Raw genomic sequence first — 25,792 nt, 5'->3', positions numbered from 1 at the left:
GTCTAAGGTTGGGGTAGGCCTGGGCTTCAGCTCCTGGCTCTGCAGGGGAGATGCTGTCCTCTGGAACTAGTGCCAGGGCTGGTCACTGAGCTCAGAGGCCAGTTCTGAGTCATTGATTGGCCTCATGTGTGTCCACAAGGACAGCAAGCTGCCCCTACACGACATGGGGCTGCTCACTCCTCACCCCTCTGCCAAGACTCATCTGGTCTCTTGCCTGCACTGTTTGGGTAACTCACCTTGCTCCTCTCTACCCTCAAGATGGAAGGATTCTACTTGGAGGGATTCTACTTGCTCCTCTCTACCCTCAAGATGGAGGGATTCCAATGTCCCAAAGGTTCCCTGTCGATGGAGGCGCTCTGTGGGTTTCTCCCAGGCTGTCCATGTGATGTCCCCGCAGGACAGAAGTGGGGGCTGGGTGGTGGACAGCATCCAACACAGACTCCACCTCCTTCAATCACAGGGAGAGGAAGGTGGAGTCTGGTAAATGCAGCCTGGCATCTGCCTGAGGCTTGGAAATAGGGTTTGAAGGGTCCCCTGGAGCAGAACAATGCTTGACTGACAAGCTCCTCAAAGGGCCCCTCCTCCTCCCACCTGGCTGCCTCTGGAGTGCAGGCCCATCTGAGCACCGGCCTCCAGGGCTCTCATTATGGAAAGGCTAGGGGTGAGGCTGGCGGGGCAGAGCCTAGGGCGGTGGAGGCCAGGGCCCAAGCCTCCCCAGGGACTAGGACATGCCAGGCGGGGACGAAGGGAAGGAAGGGAGGCCAGTGACCAGGCAAGGTTGGGGAGGAGCTGTTTCTCTCCCTCTGCTTCCCCCCGACTCCTCCCCGAGCAGGTCAGCCTGCCCTCCCCGCCCGCTTCAAGGGCCCCTCACTTGGGGTTAGCTAACGGTGAACCTGGGATGGGATGGCTGTGGCAGAGGCTGCAGGAACTGAGGGGGCTGGAGGGAGAGCTGCTGGCCGAGGTTCCCAGGCCACCAACCTTTCCTCAGCCCTGGGCAATTACAAGGCCACAAATCACAAGGAAACGGTTGTGTAAGCACCTTTGCGAGCTTAATGGAATATGCAGGCAACCCAAGGAGGCCGTAAAAATTCAATCAGCCCAGCTAACCTGGTGCCCAACTCGCCTGGGATTTGGTGAGGCTGGTGGGGTCGAGGGGAGAAGGGAAGACTGTTGGGGAGGGGAAGGGACATCCCCACTGTCCCCCAGCCACACTTCTCCTGAGCCTTAGCTCCAAGTTCTTCTGGAACATTCAGGAATTTTGACTCTTCCCCCAGTGCAAAAAGGGGAGCAGTGAGGTCCCATGAGATGCCCCCACTTCCAGTGCAGAAGAACAGGCTGTCCCCAGGGGAGGTCAGAGGTAGTTCACCCCACCCTGCAGGGTCAGAGTCCAGCCTCCAAAGCGCCTCCCAGCCCCCGGCTCCGGGAGGGACAGTTCCGGCCCTGTCAGAACCTGCCTGGAACTTGGAGGAAGAGAGAAGGCAAGGCTGAGCTGTCTGGGAACAGTACGTGGGAGCTCAGGGCACAGGCTTAGCAATGACTAAATGTCACTTACTCCATGTGACTCACCCTCTCTGAGCCTTAATTTCCACTTCAGAAAATAATAGGCGCCACTTCAGAGGGTCGACAAAAGGACCAAGTGATAGAAACGCACACCAAGCGCAGAACACGATTCTTTCTTACAGCATGTGCTCAAATGCTTTTATTCATTTGTTTGATTTTAGGCTTTGAGTCAAGTCTCTGGGACTATAAGCCTATTTCTGAGCTTGGAGGGACTCAGCTCATTCCTGGGATCTTAGCCCAAGGCAGAGGTTTGCACAGAAGAAAGGAATCTAGACTGGAACCTGGGTGTTTCTTAAAACTACTGAAACTCAGGGATTCTCAGCTTCAGCACTGTGGGCTTTCTGGGCCGGGACAGTCCTGTGCATTGCAGGGTGTTTAGCAGCATCCCTGGCCTCTACCCAGTAAAGTCGGTAGTGCTGCCTAGTTTGGGCTACCTAAAATGCTTCCAGATGTTGCCAAATGTACCCTGGGTGGGGGGAAGATCAAAGTCCGCCTCCATCCCTGTTGAAACAGACTGCACTATAACAGTGTGAGTTAGGGGGGGACGGCCCTGGTGGTCCAGTGGTTAAGACTGCATGCTTCCATTTCAGGGGGCATGGGTTCGATCCCTGGTTGGGAAACTAAGATCCCGTATGCCTTGCGGCATGGCTAACAGATAAATAAATAAAAATAAATGTAAGTAAGCAACTTATAAAAGAAGAGTGTGAATGAGAGGACTGTGGATTTGGAGGAGGAGGGCTGCAGAGCTGCCCCCTCATGGTCCTACTTTTCTTGCAGGAAGAAGCCCTCAGCTGGGCCCACTACCCGCGCTGCCCCCATGCTGCTCCTCACCCTCCTCCTGCTCTTGGAGCTGAGCCTGGCAGGTTCCCTGGGACCCGGAAGCTCTGCTCGGATCCTCCCGGAGAATCACATCAACCTCTCGGGACCAGCACTGTGGATGCCTCAGGCCAGCCACCACCGTCGGCGGGGCCTCGGCAAGAAAGAGCAGGGCCCAGGCACACCTGGCTGGACCCAGGATGGGGCTGTGGTCACTGCCACCAGGCAGGCCTCCAGGCTCCCAGGGGCAGAGGGGCTGCTGCATGGGCCAAGTCCTGCAGGCCTGCTGCAGGACAAAGGTCTGCTCCGGGGGCTGACTCGGCCCTACCCCGAGAAGGAGAGCCGGGCTCCAGGGTCAGAGAGGGTGAAGAAACGAGGCAGGGAGCACAAGAGACGGAAGGAGAGGTTGAGGCTGCACAGAGGTAGCTGGAGGTCTGCGAGGGGGTGGGGCCCTACAATGGGGGGAGGGGGGCAGTAGGGGAAGGGGATCAGGCCCAAATGACCAAGGGGATGGACTTCAGGTGACAGACATGGAGGCTGGAGGTGGGGTCAATGGCAGGAGCTTCCTGGGAGGACAACTGGATGCCCCAAAGAGGGCAGGTAGTGGACCCTCAGAGGAAGAGAGGGGTCTCACTAGATTCAGAGGGATCTGGTGAGAAGAGGTGCTGGGAAAGGCTGGGGTCAGGGTGGAGCAGGGGAGGAAGAGAAGAATATGTGGCCATAGAAGCTCAGTCTTATCCATAGATCATCCTCCTGATTCAGGAAGTTCTACCTTGTGTCTGACCTAAATCCATCCTATTGTAAGTCCTAAGCAGAGATGGGACAATTCGGTGCCCCCCAAGCACATCACTTAATCAGCACTGAAACACAGAGCAGAGCCCAAGAGCTTAGACTCTGAAGACAGATTTGCCCCAATTCATATTCTGGCTCCACGACCTCCTGGCACGTCACCTTCCTGTGCCTTGGTTTCTGCAAAGTAAAGGCAAGGCCCCCTCTATCCTTATGGTAGACTCAGGGAAATTTTGCTATCTGGAGTACCTAGAACAGTGTCTGCCATTTGGCAGGGGCCGCAGCAGTGGTTGTTTCTGTTCAATAGTTAATTCTCAACTTTCTCTCGATGCTGAATCCATCCATGTCCTCTGACCTGGACATGGCTGACCCAAGGAGAGCGGTCACGTCCTTATTTCTCCTGCCTCTGCCCTGTTTGTTGATGGAGTTTCCTCCCCATCCTTCTTTGTTGTTGTTGCTCAGTCACTCAGTCGTGTCCGACTCTTTGTGACCCCATGGACTGCAGCATGCCAGGCTTCCTGTCCTTCACTATCTCCCAGAGCCTGCTCAAACTCATGTCCATTGATCTAGTGATGCCATCCAACCATCTCATCCTCTATCATACCCTTCTCCTCTTGCCCTCAATTTTTCTCAGTATCAGGGTCTTTTCCAGTGAGTCGGCTCTTTGCATCAGGTGGCCAAAGAATCGGAGCTTCAGCTTCAGCATCAGTCCTTCCAATGAATATTCAGGGTTGATTTCCTTTAGGATTGACTGGGTTTGATCTCCTTGCTGTCCAAGAGACTCTCAATAGTCCAACCTCCTTACCTTCCTTCATGTTCCTTTCACGTTCCCAAATCCCCTGTGAGCTCCAGACTCCCCGAAACATGTTTCAGCATCTCCACCCAGCTGACCCCTCCCCAGTCTCCCCTGGCGAGAGCCCAGGCAGGCAGCCTCAGCTTCAAGTCTCTTTGTGTGACAAGACTGCCTCTAGGGGCGGGCCAAGAGCTGCAGGCATAGATGTGGGCGGGCTTCTGCAGGAAGTGGGTGATGGAGCCTCCAGCCCCCTTTTCTCCTGCAAACAACTGAGGCTTGTTTCCCTGCCAGGCCCACTGAAACCCCTCAGGTGGACAGAACACAGTCAGAAGAGGGGGGCCCAGCTTAGATTCTCAGCCTCCCACCCCTGGGGATCATGTGTCAGGTTGGTGTGAGGGTGGTAACATCCTTGATGCCAAACTGGAAGGCATACACCCTGCATGGACTCAACCCAGCCCAGCTCCAGTCCTGGCTCCAGTGGACCAACGGGGCCCTCCCACAAGAGTCAGTGAGTGGAGGAGGGGACAGTGGCCATCTAGAGCTCAGGCTGGATTCATCTCAGGAGGGTGGGGTGGCCCCAGTGGACCCAACCAACCTTGAAGTCAGCTCTTGTCTGAGAAAAAGAGGCAAGCATAAGCGTGGGCCCTCTAGCTTTTCTTGACGCCTCCTGGCTCCTGTGTGCGTGTATGTGTTAGTCACTCAGTCGTGTCCTAGTCTTTGTGATCCCATGGACTGTAGCCCAACAGGCTTCTCTGTCCATGGAATTTTCCAGGCAAGAATCCTGGAATGGATTGCCTTTTTCTTCTCCAGGGAAACCTCCTGACCCAGGGGTTGAACCCAGGTCTCCCGCATTGCAGGCAGACTCTACCGACTGAACCACGAGGGAAGCTGGTTCCTGACCACCCCTCAACCCTGCACACTTTCCCCCTCACACTCATCCTACCCCATGCCCGTGTAACTTGGAAGGCGGCATCAGTGGTTAAAAGTATTGATTCTGCATTAGATGGACCTGGATTTAAATTCAGATTTCAGTACTCACTGGCTGTGCACCCTCAGACAAGTCACCTAACCTCCTTGTGCTTTAGTTTCCTTCCCTGTAGATGAGACTGAAAGAGTACCTACCTTCCAGAGCTCCTGCAAAGGTTAGGTGAAATAACGCTTATAAATCAGGACCCAGCATGCAACATGGTCCCAGCTGCAGCATGTGCTCAGCAAGCAGGGTCATCATCACCACGTAGGGAGCTCTCACTTCCGAGCCTTCTCAAAGGCCTCTCCCCCCTGCAATGCCTCTCAGCCTCATCACCTTATTCCCCTACTCAAACTTCATCTCCTCCGAGAAGCCTTCCATGGTTAATCCTACAAACTTCACCTCCTCCAGGAAACCTTCCATGGTTCATCTTACTGGTTTCCATTCGTTGCACTTACATCCCTGGCTGCACTCCATCAAGCTGAACTTGGAGTTGCTGGAATTTTGTTTTAGAGGGAGAATCCCCAGCAACACTGCAAGTTCATCCTAGACATTCCCCCTTATCATGCCCCCAGCCTCCTGTTTCCAGCCTCCTCCCCAGGAGGGTGGGCAGCAGGGATGCTGGTTGAGCCAATAACTTGTTCTATGATTCCTGCTGCCCCCTAGCTTGCAGCAAAAACTGCGGGTCCTGCTGTGGGCTGATAGGGGGTGATGAGCAGATAAAGTCGCTGTGTTCCCTGCTCCTTGTCTCAGGCCGAGCTTTGGTCAGAGGCCCCAGCTCCCTGATGAAGAAGGCGGAGCTCTCAGAAGACCAGTCCCCGGATGCTTCGATGGAGGAATCCTCCACCAGCCTGGCCCCCACCGTACTTTACCTCACCACCTTTGAGGCACCTGCCACCGAAGAGTCCCTGATCCTTCCCGTCACATCCCTGTGGCCCCAGGTAAGGGGCTGGAAGGGTCCTTGGGGTGACCTCATGCAAACCCCTCCTAGTACCTTTAGGGAGACTGAAGCACAGGGGCGGGAGGGAGTTGGTCCAGACCCATGAGGCTGGATGGAAGCTAGTTCTCCTGATGCCCATCCAGCCCAGCTATGGCCAGCCGGCCCACTGTCCAGGGAGTGCTGCCACTGTCCAGGCAGTGGTCCAGGGGCTCATTCTATGGAATTGCCAAGGAATCAAGTACCAGCTTAGCACGCTGGTCTCTGAACCTAGAAAAGTCAGGCTTTTGGGGAAGAATTTTGTACACCCCGCAAAGGACAGAGAATAACAATGTCTAAAACCATGTCCCCAAAATCCAGAATTAACAAGCTTTAGTTAACACTTCTATGCATCTGCTTCAGACCTTCAAAAAGAGAGGGAGCAAGCAAGCAAATGTGGCAAAAACACCAACCATTGGTGAGTCTATGGTAGTTTAGTCGCTAAGTCGTATCTGACTCTTTGCCACCCCACAGACTGTAGCCCACCAGATTTCTATGTCCATGGGATTTTCCAGGCAAGACTACTGGAGTGGGTTGTCATTTCTTTCTCCAAGGGATCATCTTAACCCAGGGATCGAACCTAGGTCTCCTGCATTGCAGGTGAATTCTTTACCAACTCAGCCACCAGGGAAAACCCCTTGGTGAGTCTAGACAAAGGGTATTTATTCTTGCAATTAACACGAAGTGTGCCGTTGCACCTCTTCAGTGGCTTTGAACATTTTTTCAAAATAAAATCATTAAACATGACCAATAAAATAATTCATGTAGAAGAAGTAAAACTTTTTTAGCAGGAGATCTTCCTTATTCTCTTTTTGGGTCTTGCACTCCCTTGAGATCCTGATAAGCCATCTCCAACAAATCCCACAGTTATCCATGCCATCGAAGGGCTCCCCGAAGCCCATCTGTTGAGAATCCAGCCCTATGGCATGCTTGCATGCTCAATCACTTCAATCATGTCCCACTTTTTGTGACCCTATGGGCTGTAGCCTGCCAGGCTCCTCTGTCCATGGCGTTCTCCAGGCAAGAATACTGGAGTGGGTTGCCATGCCCTCCTCCAGGGGATCTTCCTGACCCAGGGATCGAACCCAGGTCTCCTGTGGCTCTTGCACGGCAGGCAGATTCTTCACCGCTGAGCCATTAATGCCCATGTTCACAGATCCAGCCCGGAAACCACAAAGGGTGCAGCCGGGGGGGTCTAGAGTAGAACTGAGCTGTGGGCGTGGCCTCAACAGTGCCATGCCATGGAGAGTGCCATGCCATGACATCTGTAGGGGAGAGAAGGGACAGGGGAGCGAGCAGCTGGGTTTCCTCCTGAGCGGACACGCTGCCTCCCCAGCCCCCTCTGCACAGAGCGTGGGGACTGCAGTCGCTGCCTGTAAGTGCTGTCCTGCCTGCGGGCGGCTGCTCTGGGAAGACACTGCTCAGGTAGCTGCTGGAGCCCGAGGCCTGGTGGCCATCTCGAATTCCCCAGGCTGAGATTGCCGGCTGTTCAACACGCCATGAGCTGGCCCAGGAGCCCCTCCTTTGCCCTCTGATCCTGGGGCCCCACATTTCTTCTTCCACCTTTTGGGATCTTCAGGCTCCGTCTTCTCCACCCTCCTCTGCAGGCTCACCCCAGGCCTGATGGGGAGGTGATGCCCACACTGGACATGGCCTTGTTCGACTGGACTGACTATGAAGACTTAAAGCCTGAGGTCTGGCCATCCACAAAGAAGAAAGGTACGTCTGCCCACCCCTCCATGCCCCTGCTGGGCTCCTCCCCTCCCCCACCATGCCCTGGGATAGGAGCCTGGTGACCCCAGCCTGACTTACAGATGTCCAAGTTGGGGAGAGGGGCATGGAGTCTATAAGGGAACAGATACCTGAAATAGACATGTTGCTCTTAAGTGCTCATCACACACTGGACGGATTCCAACTAGCTACTCCTTTAACGTGAAGAAAATAAAAACAGGTCTGTTCTGCTGTTGATCCCCTCTGCCTTTTTAAAAAGTATTTAAAAATTTTGTTTGTATTTATTTATTTTGGCTGAGTCTTTGTTGCTGCCTGGGTTCTTCTCTAATTGCAGAGAGCGGGGGGCTACTCTCTAGTTGAGAGGCGGGGACTGCTCACTGCGGTGGCTTCCCTTGTTGGGGAGCACCGGCCCTAGGGCAGGCGGGCTCCAGTAGGTGTGGCTCCCCAGGCTCTAGAGCACAGGCTCAGGAGTTGTAGCACACCCGTTTAGTTGCTCCAAGGCATGTGGGGTCTTCCTCACTCAGGGATTGAGTCCGTGTCTCCTACTTTGGCAGGTGGATTCTTTACCCCTGAACCACTAGGGAGTGTGTGTTAGTAGCTTAGTCGTGTCTGACTCTTTGGGACCCCATGACCCTCCAGACTCCTCAGTCCAAGGAATTCTCTAGGCAAGAGCACTGGAGTTTATTGCCGTTCTCTTCTCCAGGGTATCGAACTTCCCGATCTAGGTATCGAACCCAGGCCTCCTTCATTGTAGGCAGAATCTTTACCATCTGAGCTACCGGAGAAGCACTAGGGAAGCCCCTCCACACACACTCTTTTTGTCCACTCTTTCTGGCATATGGGACCCTAGTTCCTCAACCAGGGATAGAACCCGTGCCCCTTGCATCAGGAGCACAGAGTCTTAACCACTGGACTGCCAGGGAAGTCCCCTGATCCCATTTTAGAGAAGAGAAAACTAAGGCAGAGAGGCTTCATGTCTTACTCAAGCCACACTGTGGAAGTGGTGGTGTGAGCACTCTGACCCTGGCATCCAGTGCTTCATCACTGCTCTGATGAGCCTCAGCCTCTGACCACACATCCTGTTTCCCCCAGAGAAACACCGCAGCAAACTCTCCAGTGATGGGAATGAAACATCACCGGCTAAAGGGGAGCCCTGTGACCATCACCAGGACTGTCTGCCAGGTACCAAACCAGCATCATGTTCCAGGCAGTAGACAGGGCACTGGGGGAACCGCTGTGGGGGTGGGAGCGGGTGGGTCTTCCCAGACACATGAGTAGGATCCTTTAGGGGTAGTAAATAATAACAACCACTTTGATGAGAGTTGCTGCCATACTTTATTCTATTGCATTCTCACAGCAACCCAGACAGAGAGGGACCCTGTCATTCCCAATTTTCAGGCAAGGAAATTGAGGCTCAGAGAGGCCAAGTGTTTCAGCTGTGATCACAGAGCTCGGAAGTGGCTCAGACTTGGGTCTGCTGGTTCTGAACCACTGCCCCGCACTGCCTTAAGTCAGGATGACCCTTCTCCCGACTTCTCCCAAATGTCTTGTCGGGCTTCATTCTGTCTTCATCTTGTCGTGACACTGCTGGGCTCCTGTGGGTGCTTTGATAACATCCTGACCTGTTCAGCAGCTGAGCCCATCAATACAGTCTGAGAAGAGGGGCCTGGGGTTTGGATGGATGGTCTAAACCACTGGCCCTCGACTGGGTCACTTGGGACTTCTGGGAAGCCGAAACCGAGACAGAGTTAAAAGGGCAGGAGGTTTCTGGGGATGGTGGGGGATAAGGTCTGTGAACAATGAAAGCAGGAGGAGGGAGGAATGGACAGGAGTCTGATACAATCTCAGCCAGCCCAATGGGCAGCTCCAGAACAAAGACTCCCTGTTAGAAGAGGCCCCCACTGGGCAGAAATAGCCAGGCCCTGGCAGCCAGTCACTGCCTGGGCTGTTCTGCTCAGGCCCAGTGTGACATCATCAGCCCAGGAGGCTCCTGCAGGTGTTAACAGTCGGGACTGGTGGCTAACTGCTTTCCTGCCCAGTGGACTGCAAGGGCAGAGACTTGAGTGGCACACCTCGGCTCTTGTTAATTCAGTAACCAGAATATTCTACAAAACAGCAACCAAACCATTTGGCATTGTGTAAGCCAGACCACCAGCTCCCTGACCAGCTGTTTCCCTTCCGAACAGTTTTTCCACCCAGAGCAGGAAGAAAAGGCTCAAGTTTGGGCCAACTGAGTGGCTCTGAGAGTTGGCTCTGTGGTGGGCGAGGTCGTGCCTGGGGCTGTGTCTCAGGGGCTTCTGTTTCCCCATCTGTCAAAAGAGGACGTTGGCGTCCATGATCCCTGAAGCCCCTCCCAGCCTCACACTGACTCCACACCTGGCGGCCCCCTAGCCTTTCCACCCAGTGGGGAATCAACAGCACCTTTCCTCCTTCCATGATCAATCAATTGCCCATCTGGGGCGTCTAGGGTCTCAGCCGCCCGCCCTCTGGGGACCTCAGCCAGGACATCCGTTGGTGGTTCCGGCTGGGAGGCTTGTGCACCAGATGGTCCACCCGGCCAGGGGCAGCCCCGCCACGGAGATGATGGATCTCCTGTCCAGCGGGAGTGTGTATGGGGTGGCAGGGGGGTCTGCTCGGCACGGCTGACCGCGTGTGCTTGCCATGTGTGCAGGGACCTGCTGCGACCTCCGGGAGCATCTCTGCACGCCCCACAACCGAGGCCTGAACAACAAATGCTTTGACGACTGCATGTGCGTGGAAGGTGAGGCCAGATGCCGGGGGCTCCCTCGGCACCGAGAACCTTGCCACCTCCCATTCTCCTCGAGGCAGGGGTGGGCAGAGAAGGGGGTGAGAGAATCCCTGGGGGGCTGAAGACACTAGCAGGAACAGCTTTGCTCAGGGCTTTCCCAATCTGTGAATTCATTTAGTCTCCATTCCTGGCATCGTTGCTCAGAGTTGCTTTTCTCACCTCTTGAAATACAAGCTGGTATGATCTCCCATGATCTGGAGATGGGAGAAGGGAGAAGAGAGAAGCGTATCTTTTAAAAGAAGATCAAACTTGAGAAGGCTGGTGCTTTCACACCAGAATTCTATTCCAGGGGAGACATTCCAAGTGTGATAACAAGGGGTGGGGAGTGAATTTCCCAGCGCTTTCCCAAGGAAGGAGGCTCTTACCCGGTTGGCCCCCTCTTTACTTCCTCTGAGCTCCCACCTGGAGCAGTGTGCCCTCCTGCCCAGGTGTGCCTCGATGTACCCAGCTCTGTGCTAAGCCCTCTACCTGTTAGCTCCCTAGCCTTCACAACCATCTCAGAAGGGAGCTATCATTCTCGCCATTTCACACAAAAGTAAACTGAGGCACAGAAAGGTTAAATCACTTGTGCAAACCTCTGTAGCTAGAAAAGTGGGGGAAATGTTTTAAATTGTGTATTCTGAAAATTTTCAAATACATATTAAAGTCATCGGAATAGTATAAAGAACCCCCATTTCCTATCATCCAGTTTCAGTAATTCTCACTCATGGCCAATCTGTGCTGTCCCCACCCCATCCAGTTCCCCCACTGCAATAGGATTTTTTTTTTTTTTCGCAATAGGATTTTGAAGCAAGTCCTAAGAATTTAGATATTTTACCTGTGAATATTTCCATATATATATCTAAGAGACAAGTACTCTTTTAAAAACAAAATACCGAAAATGCACAATAATTATTGGATGTCATCCCACCTCCAAGGTTCACTTCTCTAGGGTGAGGGGTTTGACCTTTGTCCCTTTGTGAACCGTCCTGAGGTACACACCCTATTTTTGCTCACATTAGCCTCAAAAGTTATCTGCTGTGAAAGCAGTAAAGCTGCTTCAGTCCAATTATTCATTTGTCCAGTTGGTCAAGACATATTTCCTGAGTGCCTACTATGCACCAAGTTCTGATTAAGACATTGGGGATTCAGGGGTAAAGAGAACCAACAAGTTCTCCACCCATGGATTCCATTCTAATGAGATGAGCTACAGCAAATAACTGGGCTTCCCTAGTAGCTCAGATGGTAAAGCATATGCCTGCAATGCAGGAGACCCAGGTTCAATGTCTGGCTTGGGAAGATCCCCTGGAGAAGGAAATGGGAACCCCCTCCAGTATCCTTGCCTAGAAAATTCTCTGGACAGAGGAGCCTGGCAGTCTACAGTCCATGGGGTCACAAACAGTCGGACACGACTGAGCAACTAACATACACATACACACACACACACACACACACACACAAGCAAATAATTGGATGTCTGTAAAAAGGAGTAGAACTGCAAAGACAGTAATTCAGGCTGGCCTGGGAGTTATTTTAGAAAGGATGGACAGGAGTGGACAGCAGAACTAGCCACCTGAAGATGAGAAGTTGGGCAGGAAGGGAGAGTCCCAGACAAGCAGCAGAGCAAAGGCAAGGACCTCGGACAGGAGCAAGGCTGGCATGTCCGAGTGCGCCTGGCACACGGCAGCCACACGGTGGCACAAGAGGAGGTGGGAGAAGCTGGGGGGTAGGATCAGGACTTCATTTACATTATCATGTTGGCGGGTTTTTTTTTTTTCTTTTTTTTTAGTATTTATTATTTGGCTGCATCGGGTCTTAGGTGCTCCGCCATGTGTGGGATCCTTGTTTGCCCACCAGGGATCAAACCCATGTCTCCTGTTTTGCAAGGCGGATTCTTAACCCCTGGACCATCAGGGAAGTCTCTCAGCAGGTTTTAAGAAAGTGAAAGACCTGGTCTGACTTTTGAGTATACCATCTCACTCTGGCTGCAGGACTGTGCGGGGTAGGACTGGAGATGCAGGGACGAGCTAGGAGGTGAGGGGATGGAGGCAGGCAGGGGTGGAGATGCTGAGAAGCCACCTTCTGTTGCGCGTGTGCAAGGTGGGGGCCCATTTGGTGGAGGAGGAGACTGAGGTGCATAGCAGGCTGGAGGGCACTCCAGTCCAGGGAGCCTGGAATTAGCACCAGGGCCTCCAGGTCCAGCCTGCCCAGGTGAGGGGGATGTGGCCCTATTGCTGCACGTGCCCAGGTGGTGCCCTGCTGGATGCTCAGTGGGCAGCCCTCTGCCAGGGAAGCCATGCTTCCTTCTTCCCCTGGGCCTCAGTTAGGAGGGGGAAGCTTTCCAGGCCTTCAAAAGATAACCGTGCAGCCAAAGCCCCATCTGCTCATTTCCCTGGTCCCTCCCATCCTGGTCAGTCCCGCCAAAACTCTCATTTCCTCCCTGCAGACTCAGACTCTGGGGAAAAAAAGAAATTGAGTGGAAATGACAGCTCCTTAAAGATGGTCCAGGAAGAGATTGTCACCCAGATGCTACAGCAGAGGGATCCAAGTGATGCCAGGAACCCTCATGAGGACCAAGAGTCCTGAGGACTTCTGAGGAATTCTGAAATGTTGGATGCAGGTCCCAGAGCTGAAGTCCAGCAGTCTGGGCCAGCCTGGAGGGTTCCAGAAGGGCTTCTATGGCTACCATCCACTCCTATTCAGGTCCCCTGCCCTTCCCAAGTGTCACTTGTCTGGCCACACATCTGAAGGCTCAGTGATCCACGTGTTGGTTCTAGACCCCTAAGCACAAACTTCACAGCAATTTCTGTATTCTCTTGACAGTGACATAAGCAGATCTTAAACTGGTGATGACCCCTCTCCCTGTGGCCACTCCTAACCAGAAATGAAGAGATTGCTCTGACCACACTGACATCTCCTTCCCTAACCCCCGACCCTGAATCAGGAGGATATGGCCTTTTTTTTTGGGGGGGGGGCTGCATTGATGTCATAGTTGCAGCACACTTGATCTTCATTGTGGTGTATGGACTCTCTAACTGTGGCTCTTAGACTCAGTAGCTGCGGCGAGAGCTTAGTTGCTCCATGGCATGTGGAATCTTAGTTCCCCAATCAGGGATCAAACCCACATCCCTGGAACTGCAAGGTGAATTCTTAACCACTGGACCACCAGGGAAGTCCCGGGAGGATGTGGCCTGAAATGAAAACCATGCCTACCCATGTATGCCAGGGGATGTCTATCATGGGCCATAATTTAGCCCAAGCAGGAACTCCTCCCACTGGTGGGCCAAGAGGGCCACGCCTGCTCTAATTAAGGTGGTCAGGGAGGGTTCCTCTGAGAAGGGACTGTGAAGGAGCAGCTATGCCAAGAGCTTCAGGAAGGGATTTCTGGCTGTGAGAACAGCAAAGGCGCTGAGGCTGGAAATGGTGGGGTGTATGAGGAAAAGTGCGAAGACTAGGCGTGGCTGGAGTTAGAGTGAGGAGGAGTGGGAGGTAAAAAGAGCAGACAGGGGGCAGGGCAGGCCCCAGAGAGTCTTGCAAGCCAGGGGAAGCAGTTTAGATCTCCTTTGGAGTGCAGTGAAGAGCCACGGGAGGTTTTATAGGGAAGGACAGAATCTAAATCTCTTTTATTTATTAGTATTATTTGCTGTGCTGCATGGCATGTGGGGTCTTAGGTCCCTGACCAGGGATCAAACTCAAGCTCCCTGCATTGGAAACATAGAATCTTTACCATTGCACGGTAGGGAAGTCCGGCATCCCTTTTAAAAATAATTTTAACAGACTATTTTTAGAGTCGTTTTAGGTTTACAGGAAGATTAGACAGAAAATACAGCAGTCTCAGACGCCTCCCCCCCAGTTTCCCCCGTTATCTTACGTTAGTGCGGTACACGTTCTAAGACTGGTGAACCAATAGTGGTACATTCTTGAGTCCATGATTTACATTAGTGCACACTCTGTGTTGCACATTCCTTGGGTTTTGACAAAGACTAGACATGTACCCGCCGTTATAGATGGTATCGTACAAAATAGTTTCGTGGTCCTAAATATCTCTTGTGCTCCATCTGTTCACTCTTCTCCGTCTGTGATTCTCTTTTTTAAACCCATTCAGGCTGCTGTGCGGGGGATGGATTGGTTGTAGGGCAGAAAAAAAAGAAGGCAGTGATAGTGAACCGGTGCGAGGCCGGGCGGGGGTGGGGGGAAGAGGGAGGGGGGACTGGCTGATCTCACGTCTGACCCACCTTGCCTCTCTTCGCTCAGGGCTGCGCTGCTACGCCAAATTCCACCGGAACCGCAGGGTCACCCGGAGAAAGGGGCGCTGCGTGGAGCCCGAAACGGCCAACGGCGACCAGGGGTCTTTCATCAACGTCTAGCGGCCCGCGCGAGGCGCCTCTGCACCGGCCTGGGGACTGGGCTCCGGAGATTTGGAGAAGCCGGGCAGTTTTTTATAACTAGCGGTGGCAGATCAAATGCGGGACCAGCTGACTGAGGCTGCAGGCTCAGATCCAGGACGCTCCGTCCCGAGCCCTGGACAAACTGCCCCTGCCCAGGAGCCGAGCAGCAGCACACCTGCACCCACCCCTGGGCGGACTGGACACCGACACCGCCTGCGCATCCCGGTGTCCGTGTTCTCCGCGATGGCAATGTCGAGAGTGCCCTCTATCGTCCAACAGCAGCACTGCAACGGTTTCAAGTTTCAAAAGAAAGAGGTTTTTGAGCTGGAAAAGAATGGAAACTTCTGGAGAGATGGTGGTGAAGTCGCTCAGTCGTGTCCGACTCTTTGCGACCCCGTGGACTGTGGAACCAAAAGGCGGGAGATGAATACTGAAGCACCTTCTATGTACCAGGCAGTGTGCTAAACGCGGGCCATACGTTATCTCGTTTATCATATGACCTTTTAAAGTAGGCATAATCACCATTTTACAAGTGAGGAAACTGAGGCAGGCTTAAATGATCTTGTCCAGGGTCCCAGGTCAATGCTCCTCAAACCTTCACCTTGTGTAAGAATCCCCGGGGATCTGGTTAAAAATGCAGATTCCAGTTCAGTCGATTCTGCATTTCTAACAAGGTTCAGGGCTTGCTGATGCTCCTGGCGACCGGGGACCCCACTGAAAGCACCAGGTCCCAGGGAGTCAGGAGTGGAGCCAGCGTCTGAACCTGGGTCTGCCCTGCTCCAAGGCTCACATCCTTGCTCTTCCACAACCAAGGACTCATTCCAAGTTCTCCACGGCTTTCAGTGAGAGATGTGTGTTTCCTGGTGGTTCCTTTTGCTGTGGTGAAGGTCGGAATAACAGACAATTCTCTTCCTTCCCTGGACAAAGGTGTATCGTTTAAAAGAAAAAAGAAAACGTGCATTAAGCACCTGCTTGCTTACAAGGCAGGATTTGGGCAGATTGGAGAACTGGTGTTCTGAGACAGGAAGTGTTTAAAGGAAACAGTAGAGCTGTTCCTAATGTCTCTGACCCTGCTCACCCCGTCCTGGGATGTGCACTTTGGAGGGGCCTGAAAGCTGCCACCCCAGGGGTTCTTTAGCTTTTGGAGTTCATGACCTTTGAGAATCTAATGTAAGCAGGGGCTCAAAAACACACATTGCCAGTTGGCACCCACTTTGTATACGTCTTTAGTGGTTCTAGGCCCCCAGAGACCCTCCCAGGTCTACACTTCTTCAACAGAGTGTACTGAGGAGTTTGGGGGCATCTCTTCTACCTGCATCCATCACAGGCCAGACCCATGAGCCCACCCGAACACCTTCCTGAGCTGATGTGACTCTAGCAGCCAACTCAGGAGAGTCACTTAAATCCTTCCACCTGGCATCTCACTCCCGACCAACCCTCGGGTCCAAGGCAAACAAGGTTGCAAACCTTCCCTCTCCAGATGCCTCGCTGGCCTGGACCCCAGCCAGAGGGACCACGCCCACAGGATGCCAGGGCTGTTTACTCCATTGGGAAAATCAGCTGGAGTCAAGGGTATGGCACCGAGGAAGATAAACAGATCTAGAAGAAACCAAACACACCGGCTCTTTTCTCCTTATTCAAGTTCAAAGGGCATGGGAATCTTAGGGAGGGGAGGACCACAAGAGATCAAAGCCGGCTATTTGAACATTGAATCTGCCTGCAGTTTTGTCTGTTTGAGACCAGACAAGGCCTGTGCTGTGTGCCTCATATGGGGTGGCCGATTTGAGGTCATGATAGAACCCTAGCGGGGGTGGCTGCAGGCATAGAACCCAGAGTTGCTTTTGTCTGGCGGGGCGGGGCGGGGTGGGGGGTGCGGTGGGCAGTGGTAAGGGTGTCCCTGGCCATCAGTGATGGAAACAGAAAAAATTAGGACAAAGCTGGAAGGCTTAATGGAGCTATCAGTGCCTACCAAGGGAGCTCCACAGCTAGAAATTCAGGGCCTATCTCTTTGCCCTAGCTACTTCCATTTTGCATTTGCAAAGGCAAAGTGGGTAGAATTCTCTTAACTCCAGAGTTAGGGGTCTCAAAGCCCCCTCTGTGTTTAACAAACCTCTCTGCCAGAAGTTCTTCCTTAGGTCTTCCTTAAATTTCTTTTGCTGGTGCATAGGCCAATATTCTCAAATCCAGGGTTCAACAAACTTATCATAAAGGGCCAGATAAATATTAATATTATAGGCTGTGTTCCAATGAAGCTATTTATGAACACAGAATTTCAGATAATATCACTTGTCACAGATGATGATTCTTTTGATTTTCTAAAACACATTTTAAAATGTGAAAACCTCTTAACTTGCAGACTACACAGAAACAGGCAGTGGGCTGGACTTGGACCCCTGGCCATGGTTTACCAATCTCTGCTTTAATCTGCTGGTCTCAGCCTTGGCTACACATTAGGACAGGCTGGGGAACTTTCAAAGTTTCCTGAGCCCACCTGCAAAGATTCTGGTTTAATCTCTCTGGGTTGCGTCTGGGCATTGTACTTTTGCAAGGCATCCGGGTGGCTCTAACATGTCACCTAGGCCTGGCCCTGGGACTCCTGCCCTCACCCTCATGCTGGAGTGCAGCTGCTGACAAACGGCCTGCTCCACCACTCACTACCTTGGTGACCCTAGGAGACTTCATTAAGGTCTCTGTGCCTGGATTTCTTTATCTGTAAAATGGGGCTAATCACTCTTCCTTCATAGGGGTGTAGTGAGATGTAAATACAAAATCCTAGCAACATGCTTGCTACAGTGCCTGGCACATAATAAGCCCTTAGTGTTAGCTAATTTATTTTCTGGGATGATTTTAGCAGGTGTTCTGTTTTTTGACAGTGATCCATCACATACTCAGAAATCAGTTCAAAGTCACCATTCAGGATCCTTCCTCAAAGCATGTTCCCTGGAACATGGGGCTGTGAGATGCTCCCTTAGGAAAGAGGGGATGTGGTTCTGTGGTCAAAGAGGTTTGGAAAACTGTTCTGGACTCAGCCCGAAGCAGCATGTACAGATTCTGTCCACTAAGGCAGAGCTGTGGATGTCAGTGGCTATGCAACAACAGGATCAGGAGTTTCTAAGTATATCCCCCCTCCTCACCCTGAGGCTCGGAAGAGCTGAGCAGGAGGCCAAGTGGAAACCAATAGCTACTGGGACGATCACCTGTGCCCCCTACATTCCTCCTGAGGGAGCTTTCCAGCCATTCCCCAGAGATACTCACTGTTCCCACGGGGCTGCCTTTCCGTGACTTGTCTGGTGATGCCAAGAGTGGCTCCTGAGCCTGCCAGAGATGGGCGAAGGGTCAGAGGACACGAGAACCATGCCACATGGGAATGTGACAGCTTCACCTGCTTCTTGAGGAGTCACCGAGCCATATGTCGTGTCGCGAAGCCAAGACCCCTTCCACCACCTAGAAGCTACAGGTGGAGCCTTTGTTGTTAAGTCACTTAATTGTGTCTGACTCTTTGGCACCCCATGGACTGAAGCACGCCAGGCTTCCCTGTCCTTCACCATCTCCTGGAGTTTGCTCAGATTCATGTCCATTGAGTTGGTGATGCCATCCAACCATCTCGTCCCCTTCTCCTCCTGCCTTCAATCTTTCCCAGCATCAGGGTCTGCCTTTCTTCAAGCCATATTCAACACATCCAATATGATCTAATGTCGAGATGATGGGCATCAGCTTCCTGGAAGGGATCCGCTTTGCAGCTGGAGAGACATCTATGCAACCTGCGAGGAACATGTTTATAAAACAACAGAACAGCAAGGAAAAATGGGTGCTGGGAGAGACAGCAGGAGAGGCCAACTATTTAGGCTTCTCATTGGGGGTTGCATGCGGTTGACAGGGACACCATGACCTTCATGATGATCATCACTCCTGTGGGAGAAGGGTGGGCATGTGCTGGGGAGGGCATGGTGGACTTGCCAATCTGAAGAACCAGGGGCTTCCATCACAGGGAGTATATTTACTGAATCCTAAATCAGGATGGTGGTCTGGTGGAGGATAAGCAGCCTCTTCTGGATGCAAAAGACTTTCTGGTCCCTCCGTCCTTTTTTTGTTATTGTTGGGACAAGGAATAGCGACTTTATTCAGAGACCCAGCCAACCCCATCTTGCCTGAGTTAGAGTTCAGGCTCCTTTTATATTTAAAGGGGAAACTCAGACACTTTCTGGTTCCCATCAGTCTTCATCTCTTCCTCCCTGCAGTCAGTCATTCATAGGTGGACCTGATCAGGATGTTCCTTTTGTGCTAAACAAAGATATTTTAGCTTAATGCTCATTATCTGGGAAGCAGGGTTCCCAGTAATGGGCCATTATGTGTAATTTAAGTTTATAGGCAATGTCCCTGTAGTGATTAATTTGTAATAGGATACAAAAGGTCTTCCCTATCACAATTCCCATTGTCAATGTCCGTTCCACAGTCTTGTGGGGGAAAGACCTGGGAACTTGGCAGAAATGTGGGATCCCCACTGGGACCTACTGAATCAGTATCTCTAGGGGTGGGTTTTCACAAGTTCTCCAGGCTGTCCTAGTGCACAGTAAAAGTTCAGAGACACAGTAGATGCAGAGAGGGAGACAGGATGGTCAGACGGCCACGGACATTTGGATGATTCAGGGGCGTTTGCATATGAGTGTGAGGTTGACCAATCTGAGATCCACTTTGCCTGGTTAACAACCAGCAGTGACCAACTTGCAGGCTCCAAGGCCCTGCCTGCTGGGCTGGAACTGGCCTTTATTTTTAGAGGAAATGAAGTGGAGCATCTGGGCCTGGGGCCTCAGTCTTTGGGTTTTCTGGCTCTTGGGCACTTCCCTGGGGGACTGTGGTTCCTATTTATAAAGTATGGGGGCAACAGGGAAGTGGGGAGGTGCTACGTCCTTGAGTCCCATGATGGCGTGTTGCATGTCTCTCTTGAGCTGTAAATAAAGAGATGGTGGTTAATAAGCTTCCCTGGTGTCTCTCTCTGCCCCTCCAGATGGTCTGTCTTGCAGACAGGGAGCACTGTCAGGGTGTTTCGGGGGAACTCAGCCTGGTATTTCTCCAGCTACTTATTCATTCACTCTGTACCTTAGATTAAGCATTTGCTCTGAGCTAAGCAGAAGAGAGTGGCAGAGGATGAGATGGTTGGATAGCATCACCTATTCAATGGACATGAACTTGGGAGAACTCCGGGAGATAGTGAGGGACAGGGAGGCCTGGCGTGCTGCAGTCCATGGGGTCACAAAGAGTCTGACGTGACTTAGCAACTGGACAACAAAGCAGTACACAGGCGGATAGGGTCTCCACCCTCACCTGGCCTGCATCCTGGTCCTTTAACCAGACCATTGTGGGGGAATTTCATATTTTTATCTTCTCTCACTTTCGGGTGGGGGCAGCTAAGGTCCCAAAGAGATTACAAGGCTGGCCATATACAAGGCTGGCAAGCACATTGCAGGCAGAGAGTGCTGAGAAAAGCAGGTGCCCGCTTGGGCAGAATGAGGAAAACAAAGCACCGCCACCTAAGGCCAGGCCTGAGCAGGCTCAGATGCCGTCTTGGGAAAGGGCGTGAACTGGTTGGCGGTGGACTGTGTTAGCACCAGGAAGGACATCTGTTATCTCAGTGGCAGCTCCAGCCAGCACCACCCAGCTGTGCAGACCAGACCACCTCCAAGCCTAGCTGATCAGAGCAAGGCTATGTTATGGCTCTCAGTGGCTCTGTGTCCTAAAGCCGAGGGAGGGTCCAAACCCTCCTGGGAGCCAGAGTAACCACAGATGTGGGAAGCACCTAAAGGCCAAGGGTCCTTGTGGAGATTTCCCTGCCCAGGCACCACTGAGGGACTGGCTCCGGCAGCCTGGACAGGGAAACCCCCCTAATCCAGGCTTTCTATAACACAGGCCTGGGGTGCCAGTGTCAGGATCCTCTGAGGGGCAGACCCACGGTTCTGAGGCTACCCAGGCCCCTGACTCAATCTCTAGGGGTGGACTTGGGAATCTGCATGTTGATAAGTACCCCCTCACCCCACCCCCAGTCCTGAGGACTACTGCACCAAACCTTCCTGATAACTCACATTCTTCCCTGCTAAGGCCCCAGGTAGCTGGCAAACCTCCCACTGAGGGTGGACCCCAGGAATCAAGCCCAGGAGGTCCCCTTTCATATAAACAACTGCTCAACTCAGCCATTGTAGTGCAAAAGGCTCCAGAGACAACACAGAAATAGATGAGCACAAATGCATGAACATGGTTGTGTTCCAACAAAACTTTATTGACACCAAAGGGCAGCAAGCTGGATCTGCCCTTGGTCTGTAGTTTGCCAGGCTCTAGTTGTTACTGCTGACCCTGGGATCAATGGTTATACAAAGGCATGCTGGGCTTCTAAAATCTCCCTTTGTTGTGGAATGTCAACTCAAACCCATTTCTGCTAAGGAGGGTCTGAGCAGTCTGAAGTGAAGGGTCAAGACCAGTTGAACCTGAGGCCATGGGGACTTCGATGGTCTGTGCTAGCAACGTGCATGAGGCCCTCAGGGGATCAGGTGGCTGGATTGGCAGTGTCTCGGGGTTCTCCAGAGAAACAGAACCAACTGAGCATTTGTATTTATGTATCTTTAAATGTCTATGTGTTTACTTTTTCTTTATATATGTATTTATATAAAGAGATGTATTTTAAGGAATTGGCCTATGCTACTGTAGGAACCATCAAGTCTGAAATTCGTAGGGCCAGCCAGCAGGTGGGAAACTCAGGCAGGGCTCAATGTTGCAGGCTTGAGGCCATGTTTCTTATTCCCCAAGACCTTAGTTTTTGCTCTCAAGGCCTTCACCTTATTGAGTGAGGCCACCCACATTCCTGCAGGTCATCTCCTTTACATGAAGTCAGCTGCTTGTTGATGTTGACCACATCTGCAAAATGCCTTCACAGCAGCACCTAGAGCAGTGTGTAATTAAATCTTTGGGTACAACAGCCTGGCCAAGTTGACACAAAAATATAATCACGGGGGCGGGGGCAGGGGGAGCTCCTGGAGCTGGGCTCCCGAACTCCAGATCCAGATCACAACACTTGGGTGTGTGGTAGCATTGTCTGTGATGTATCGTGAAGCTCTAGGCCTCCTTGCTCCGTTTGCCAGCTTTAGCATCAGGTGGCAGCAGCTGTGGTTACCATCTGTTATATATGTGGGCATGGGTGCTTTGGTATGCCCAGAGGAGTGTCTGGACCTGAAATTCCACTTGGGGTGGATAGGATGCAAGGGTGCTATGAGTGGACCCATGTAGGCAAGTGGCTAACAGGGGCGCCCCTTCCTTTCATTGCACCCCCACCCCCAATGCTGTATCCTGAAACCCACCTGTTTGTGCTGGGAGGCCAGCCTCAGGACAACTGGGCTCCTTCCACAATGGTGATTGGTCAGTGCGGTAGGGCTGGGTAGTCAATTGTGCGCATTGTGGTCCCAAAATGTCCCACTGTGTTCCCACCCTTGACCTTGAGTCAGCTCCTTGCACATAGTGAAATCCAGGGTTAGCGGAGAAACGCATTCATCTGAACACTACCCTGACCTCTGTTTACTGAGCTGACTCCAGTGCACGAGGCACACACCCTCTGGAGTAGCTGGAAGTTGTTAGAGCCCATTTTGCAGAGCAGGAGAACTAAGGCACTAAGAAACAAAGGCCACTTGTCCAAAGTAATGTAGTTACTTAGTGGCAGAGCTAGGGACAACTACCCAAGTGTCTCTGAGTCTAAAACCTAACTGTGGGTAATAATTCCCTGGCATTCTAGTCATTAAGACTCCACACTCCCCTGCTATATGGCACAGGGAGCCCAATCTGGTGCTACGTGACCACCAAGAAGGGTGGGATGGGGTGGGTGGGAGGCAGGCTCAGGAGGGAGGAGATAGATAAGCTGCTGCTGCTAAGTTGCCTCAGTCATGTCCAACTCTGTGTGACCCCATAGATGGCAGCCCACTAGGCTCCCCTGTCCCTGGGATTCTCCAGGCAAGAATACTGGAGTGGGTTACCATTTCCTTCTCCAATGCATGAAAGTGAAAAGTGAAAGTGAAATTGCTCAGTAGTGCCGAACTCTTAGTGACCCCATGGATTGCAGCCCACCAGACTCCTCCGTCCATGGGATTCTCCAGGCAAGAGTGCTGGAGTGGAGGAGATATATATATATATGTAGCTGATTCGAATTGTACAGCAGAAACCAACACAACATTGTAAAGCAGTTATCCTCCAATCAAAGGAAAAAAAGAAAGAAAGAAAGATTCTATGCTTCCAATGCAGAGGGTGTGAGTTTGGTCCCTGGTCAGGGAACTAAGATCCCGCATGCTGTGTAGTGCGACCAAAAATTAAAATAAAACTTGATTATGTCCACCAGCCTCATGTTCCTCTCAAAGGCCACAAGTTCACTGAGCACCTACTAGGAGTCAGTCACCGATCCTCACCCTCGGGCCTATCCACTTGGCAGATCACAGGACTGTGAGCTCAGCCGGGGCTATCAAGGCTGCTGTCCAGGCCAGCGGGGGTGGGAGGTGGGATAAGAGCTCTGGCCGCAGGTCCCAGCCCTGGGCTGCCTGAGCCAAAGGTCACCCACTCACCTTCAGGCCGCCTCCTGGAGGGCTCCCCAGAGAGAAAAGGGGTCGAGATTCCTCCCAGGGGCTTTCCAACTGGTGGAATCCGAGGAGGCACCCTGCCCTGTCCCACCACTGCTTTCTCATTCTTCTCTTATCTCTCCGCCAGCTCCTTAGTGACCCCCAGCATGTGAGCTGAGACCTCGTGGAGCCTGCAGCAGAGACTGAGAGCGGGTGAGCAGGCAGCAATGGGTGAAAGCAAACACCAAGATAAACCCTGCCTCAGATAGGCATCCAGGGCGCCACAGGGCTCAGCAGCATAACCGACCTTGTTTGTGTTTCTGAGCGATCACTGAGGAGCAGCCAGAGCTCTCACGTGCCTCCTTGGACTCCAACCCCATCCACGTGGAGAGATGGGAGGCCACACAGAGAAAACGAAGCAGCAGCCTGAACTCAGGACAGAACTGGGACAGGCAGTGGAGGCGAGAGGCAGTCAGCATGTTTAGTGAGGGGCCTGTGAAATCAATCTGCCTGCCAGCGCAGGAGACATAGGTTCGATCCCTGGGTCAGAAAGATCCCTTGGAGAAGGAAATGGCAACCCACTCCAGTATTCTTACCTGGAGAATTCCATGGACAGAAGAGCCTGGTGGGCTACAGTCCATGAGGTCACAAAAGAGATGGACAACAACAATAATAATCTCAAACTCCCAATCCAGCAATCCTCTTTATGTCACCAGATGTATGCATGCATGTGTGTGTGTGTGAGCACATGTGATCTCACAGTTGTTGTTCAGTTGCTAAGTTGTGTCCAACTCTTTGCAACCCCATGGACTGTAGCATGCTTGGCTTCCCTGTCCTTCACCATCTCCCGGAGTTTGCTCAGATTCATGTCCATTGAGTCAGTGATGCTATCTAACCATCTCATCCTCTGCTGCCTCTTTCTCCTTTTGCCTTCAGTCTCTGGGATTAGCAGATACAAATCACTACACACACACACACACACACACACACACACACACACACACACAGTGGATAAACAAGGTCCTACTGTATAGCACAGGGAACTTTTTTCAATACCTGGTAATAAACCATAATGGAAAAGAATATGATAAAGAATGTATAGATACATATTGTTGGTGTTTAGTTGCTAAATCATGTCTGTCTCTTTTGCAACCACATGGCCCATGTAGGCAACCATGCTCTTCTGTCCATGGGATTCTCTAGGCAAGAATATTGGAGTGGGTTGCCATTTCCTTCTCCAAGGGATCTTCCTGACTCAGGGATCAAACCTATGTCTCCTGCATTGGTGGGCAGATTCTTTACAACTGAGCCAATGGGGAAGTCCACAAATATTATATACATACAATTGAATCACTTTGCTGTTCAGCAGAAATTAATACAATGTTGTAAATCAACTATACTTCAATAAAAATAAAGAGGATTGCTGGAGAATAGATGAGGGGAATGAAGAAAATGCCGTAAGACTGAGAGTCAGAGTGCAGCTGAGGGGCTGGACTTGTCTTGGGCAACGGCCGGTTACATTGCTTTCTTTCTGGCTGGCATCTCACATGACCACCGGGACACAGCAGAGCACAGGCAGTTTCCTTTCTGCCATCTCCACCCTCACCATGGGGTCCATAGGGCGTTGTGATGAGTTCTCTGATAGCTGACTTGAGCACGCGGGTATCTGGAGGCATGGGGAAATATTGAAAAGAGTTCAGTGAGGCTGTCCCAGGATGGGGCCCACCCAGCAGTGATTTTCATAGGGCCCCGAGGAGCTGGCGAAGCAACTGGAACATTAGAAATTATTGGCTGCATTTTAGGGCTCAAGAAGGAGTATTTAAGGAGACTGACTGGGGCCTATAAAAGTTAGTGATGGATGCTGCTGTAAGTCTCAATTCTGTGCCATTGGGATAATTGTTTCAGAATCAGTCTCCCAAAATGAAGGGCATTATTATAATAAAACTCGCATTTACACCTACCTTTATATATATATATATATATAGGAATAAAATCGATAAATTGTCTCTATTAATGATAAATGTTCATCTATGTATATATGAACTAATTTAATAATTAAAGAAAAAAAAGAATCAGTCTCCCTTTCTTATGACTAGTGATACAAACAGATGCCTCCCTGGAGAGGAGGCTCTCACACCTCCTGGCAATGTCCAGGCTCCTTCAGAAAACCCAGGAAGAGAAGGGCAGAGTTACCCACCCTAACATGCCCCCCCAACCCCTGGGGCACGTGCTTCCCCAGGAACCATCCCTTGCCTGGCTCTGAGTGAGTGATGCCAGGAACACTTATTGACAAGTCACTTATTGATGATCTTATTGACAAGTCACAATGACCTTTGATACTTTCAGAAACTTAGTATCAACCAGAGACCAGGCCAGAGGATCTGGGAGCTCAAGAAAGCCAT

General features: G+C 51.8%; 1 protein-coding gene across 1 annotated transcript; it reads left to right on the top strand.

Annotated features, from left to right (window-relative positions):
• Positions 1-2,377: 2,377 nt before the first annotated feature.
• On the top strand, positions 2,378-14,787 carry DRAXIN (dorsal inhibitory axon guidance protein). Its single transcript, XM_052654253.1, has 6 exons — positions 2,378-2,798; positions 5,679-5,866; positions 7,509-7,620; positions 8,725-8,814; positions 10,304-10,393; positions 14,675-14,787. Exons 1-6 carry the CDS (start codon positions 2,378-2,380, stop codon positions 14,785-14,787), a joined length of 1,014 nt encoding a protein of 337 aa, XP_052510213.1.
• Positions 14,788-25,792: the final 11,005 nt, after the last annotated feature.

This window comes from Budorcas taxicolor, chromosome 16 (assembly GCF_023091745.1).
Source record: "Budorcas taxicolor isolate Tak-1 chromosome 16, Takin1.1, whole genome shotgun sequence".
Classification (NCBI taxonomy): domain Eukaryota; kingdom Metazoa; phylum Chordata; class Mammalia; order Artiodactyla; family Bovidae; genus Budorcas; species Budorcas taxicolor.
Note: the sequence above shows the minus strand (reverse complement) of the source record. Positions and strands in the feature narration are given on the sequence as shown.

What these genes read in the sequence shown, in the direction of transcription:
- DRAXIN (XM_052654253.1), top strand. Translation starts at nt 2,378, where the DNA reads ATGCTGCTCCTCACCCTCCTCCTGCTCTTGGAGCTGAGCCTGGCAGGT. An exon ending in TCACATCCCTGTGGCCCCAG is followed by an intron (nt 5,867 to 7,508) that starts GTAAGGGGCTGG and finishes CCTCCTCTGCAG; the next exon opens with GCTCACCCCAGGCCTGATGG. An exon ending in GCCATCCACAAAGAAGAAAG is followed by an intron (nt 7,621 to 8,724) that starts GTACGTCTGCCC and finishes TGTTTCCCCCAG; the next exon opens with AGAAACACCGCAGCAAACTC.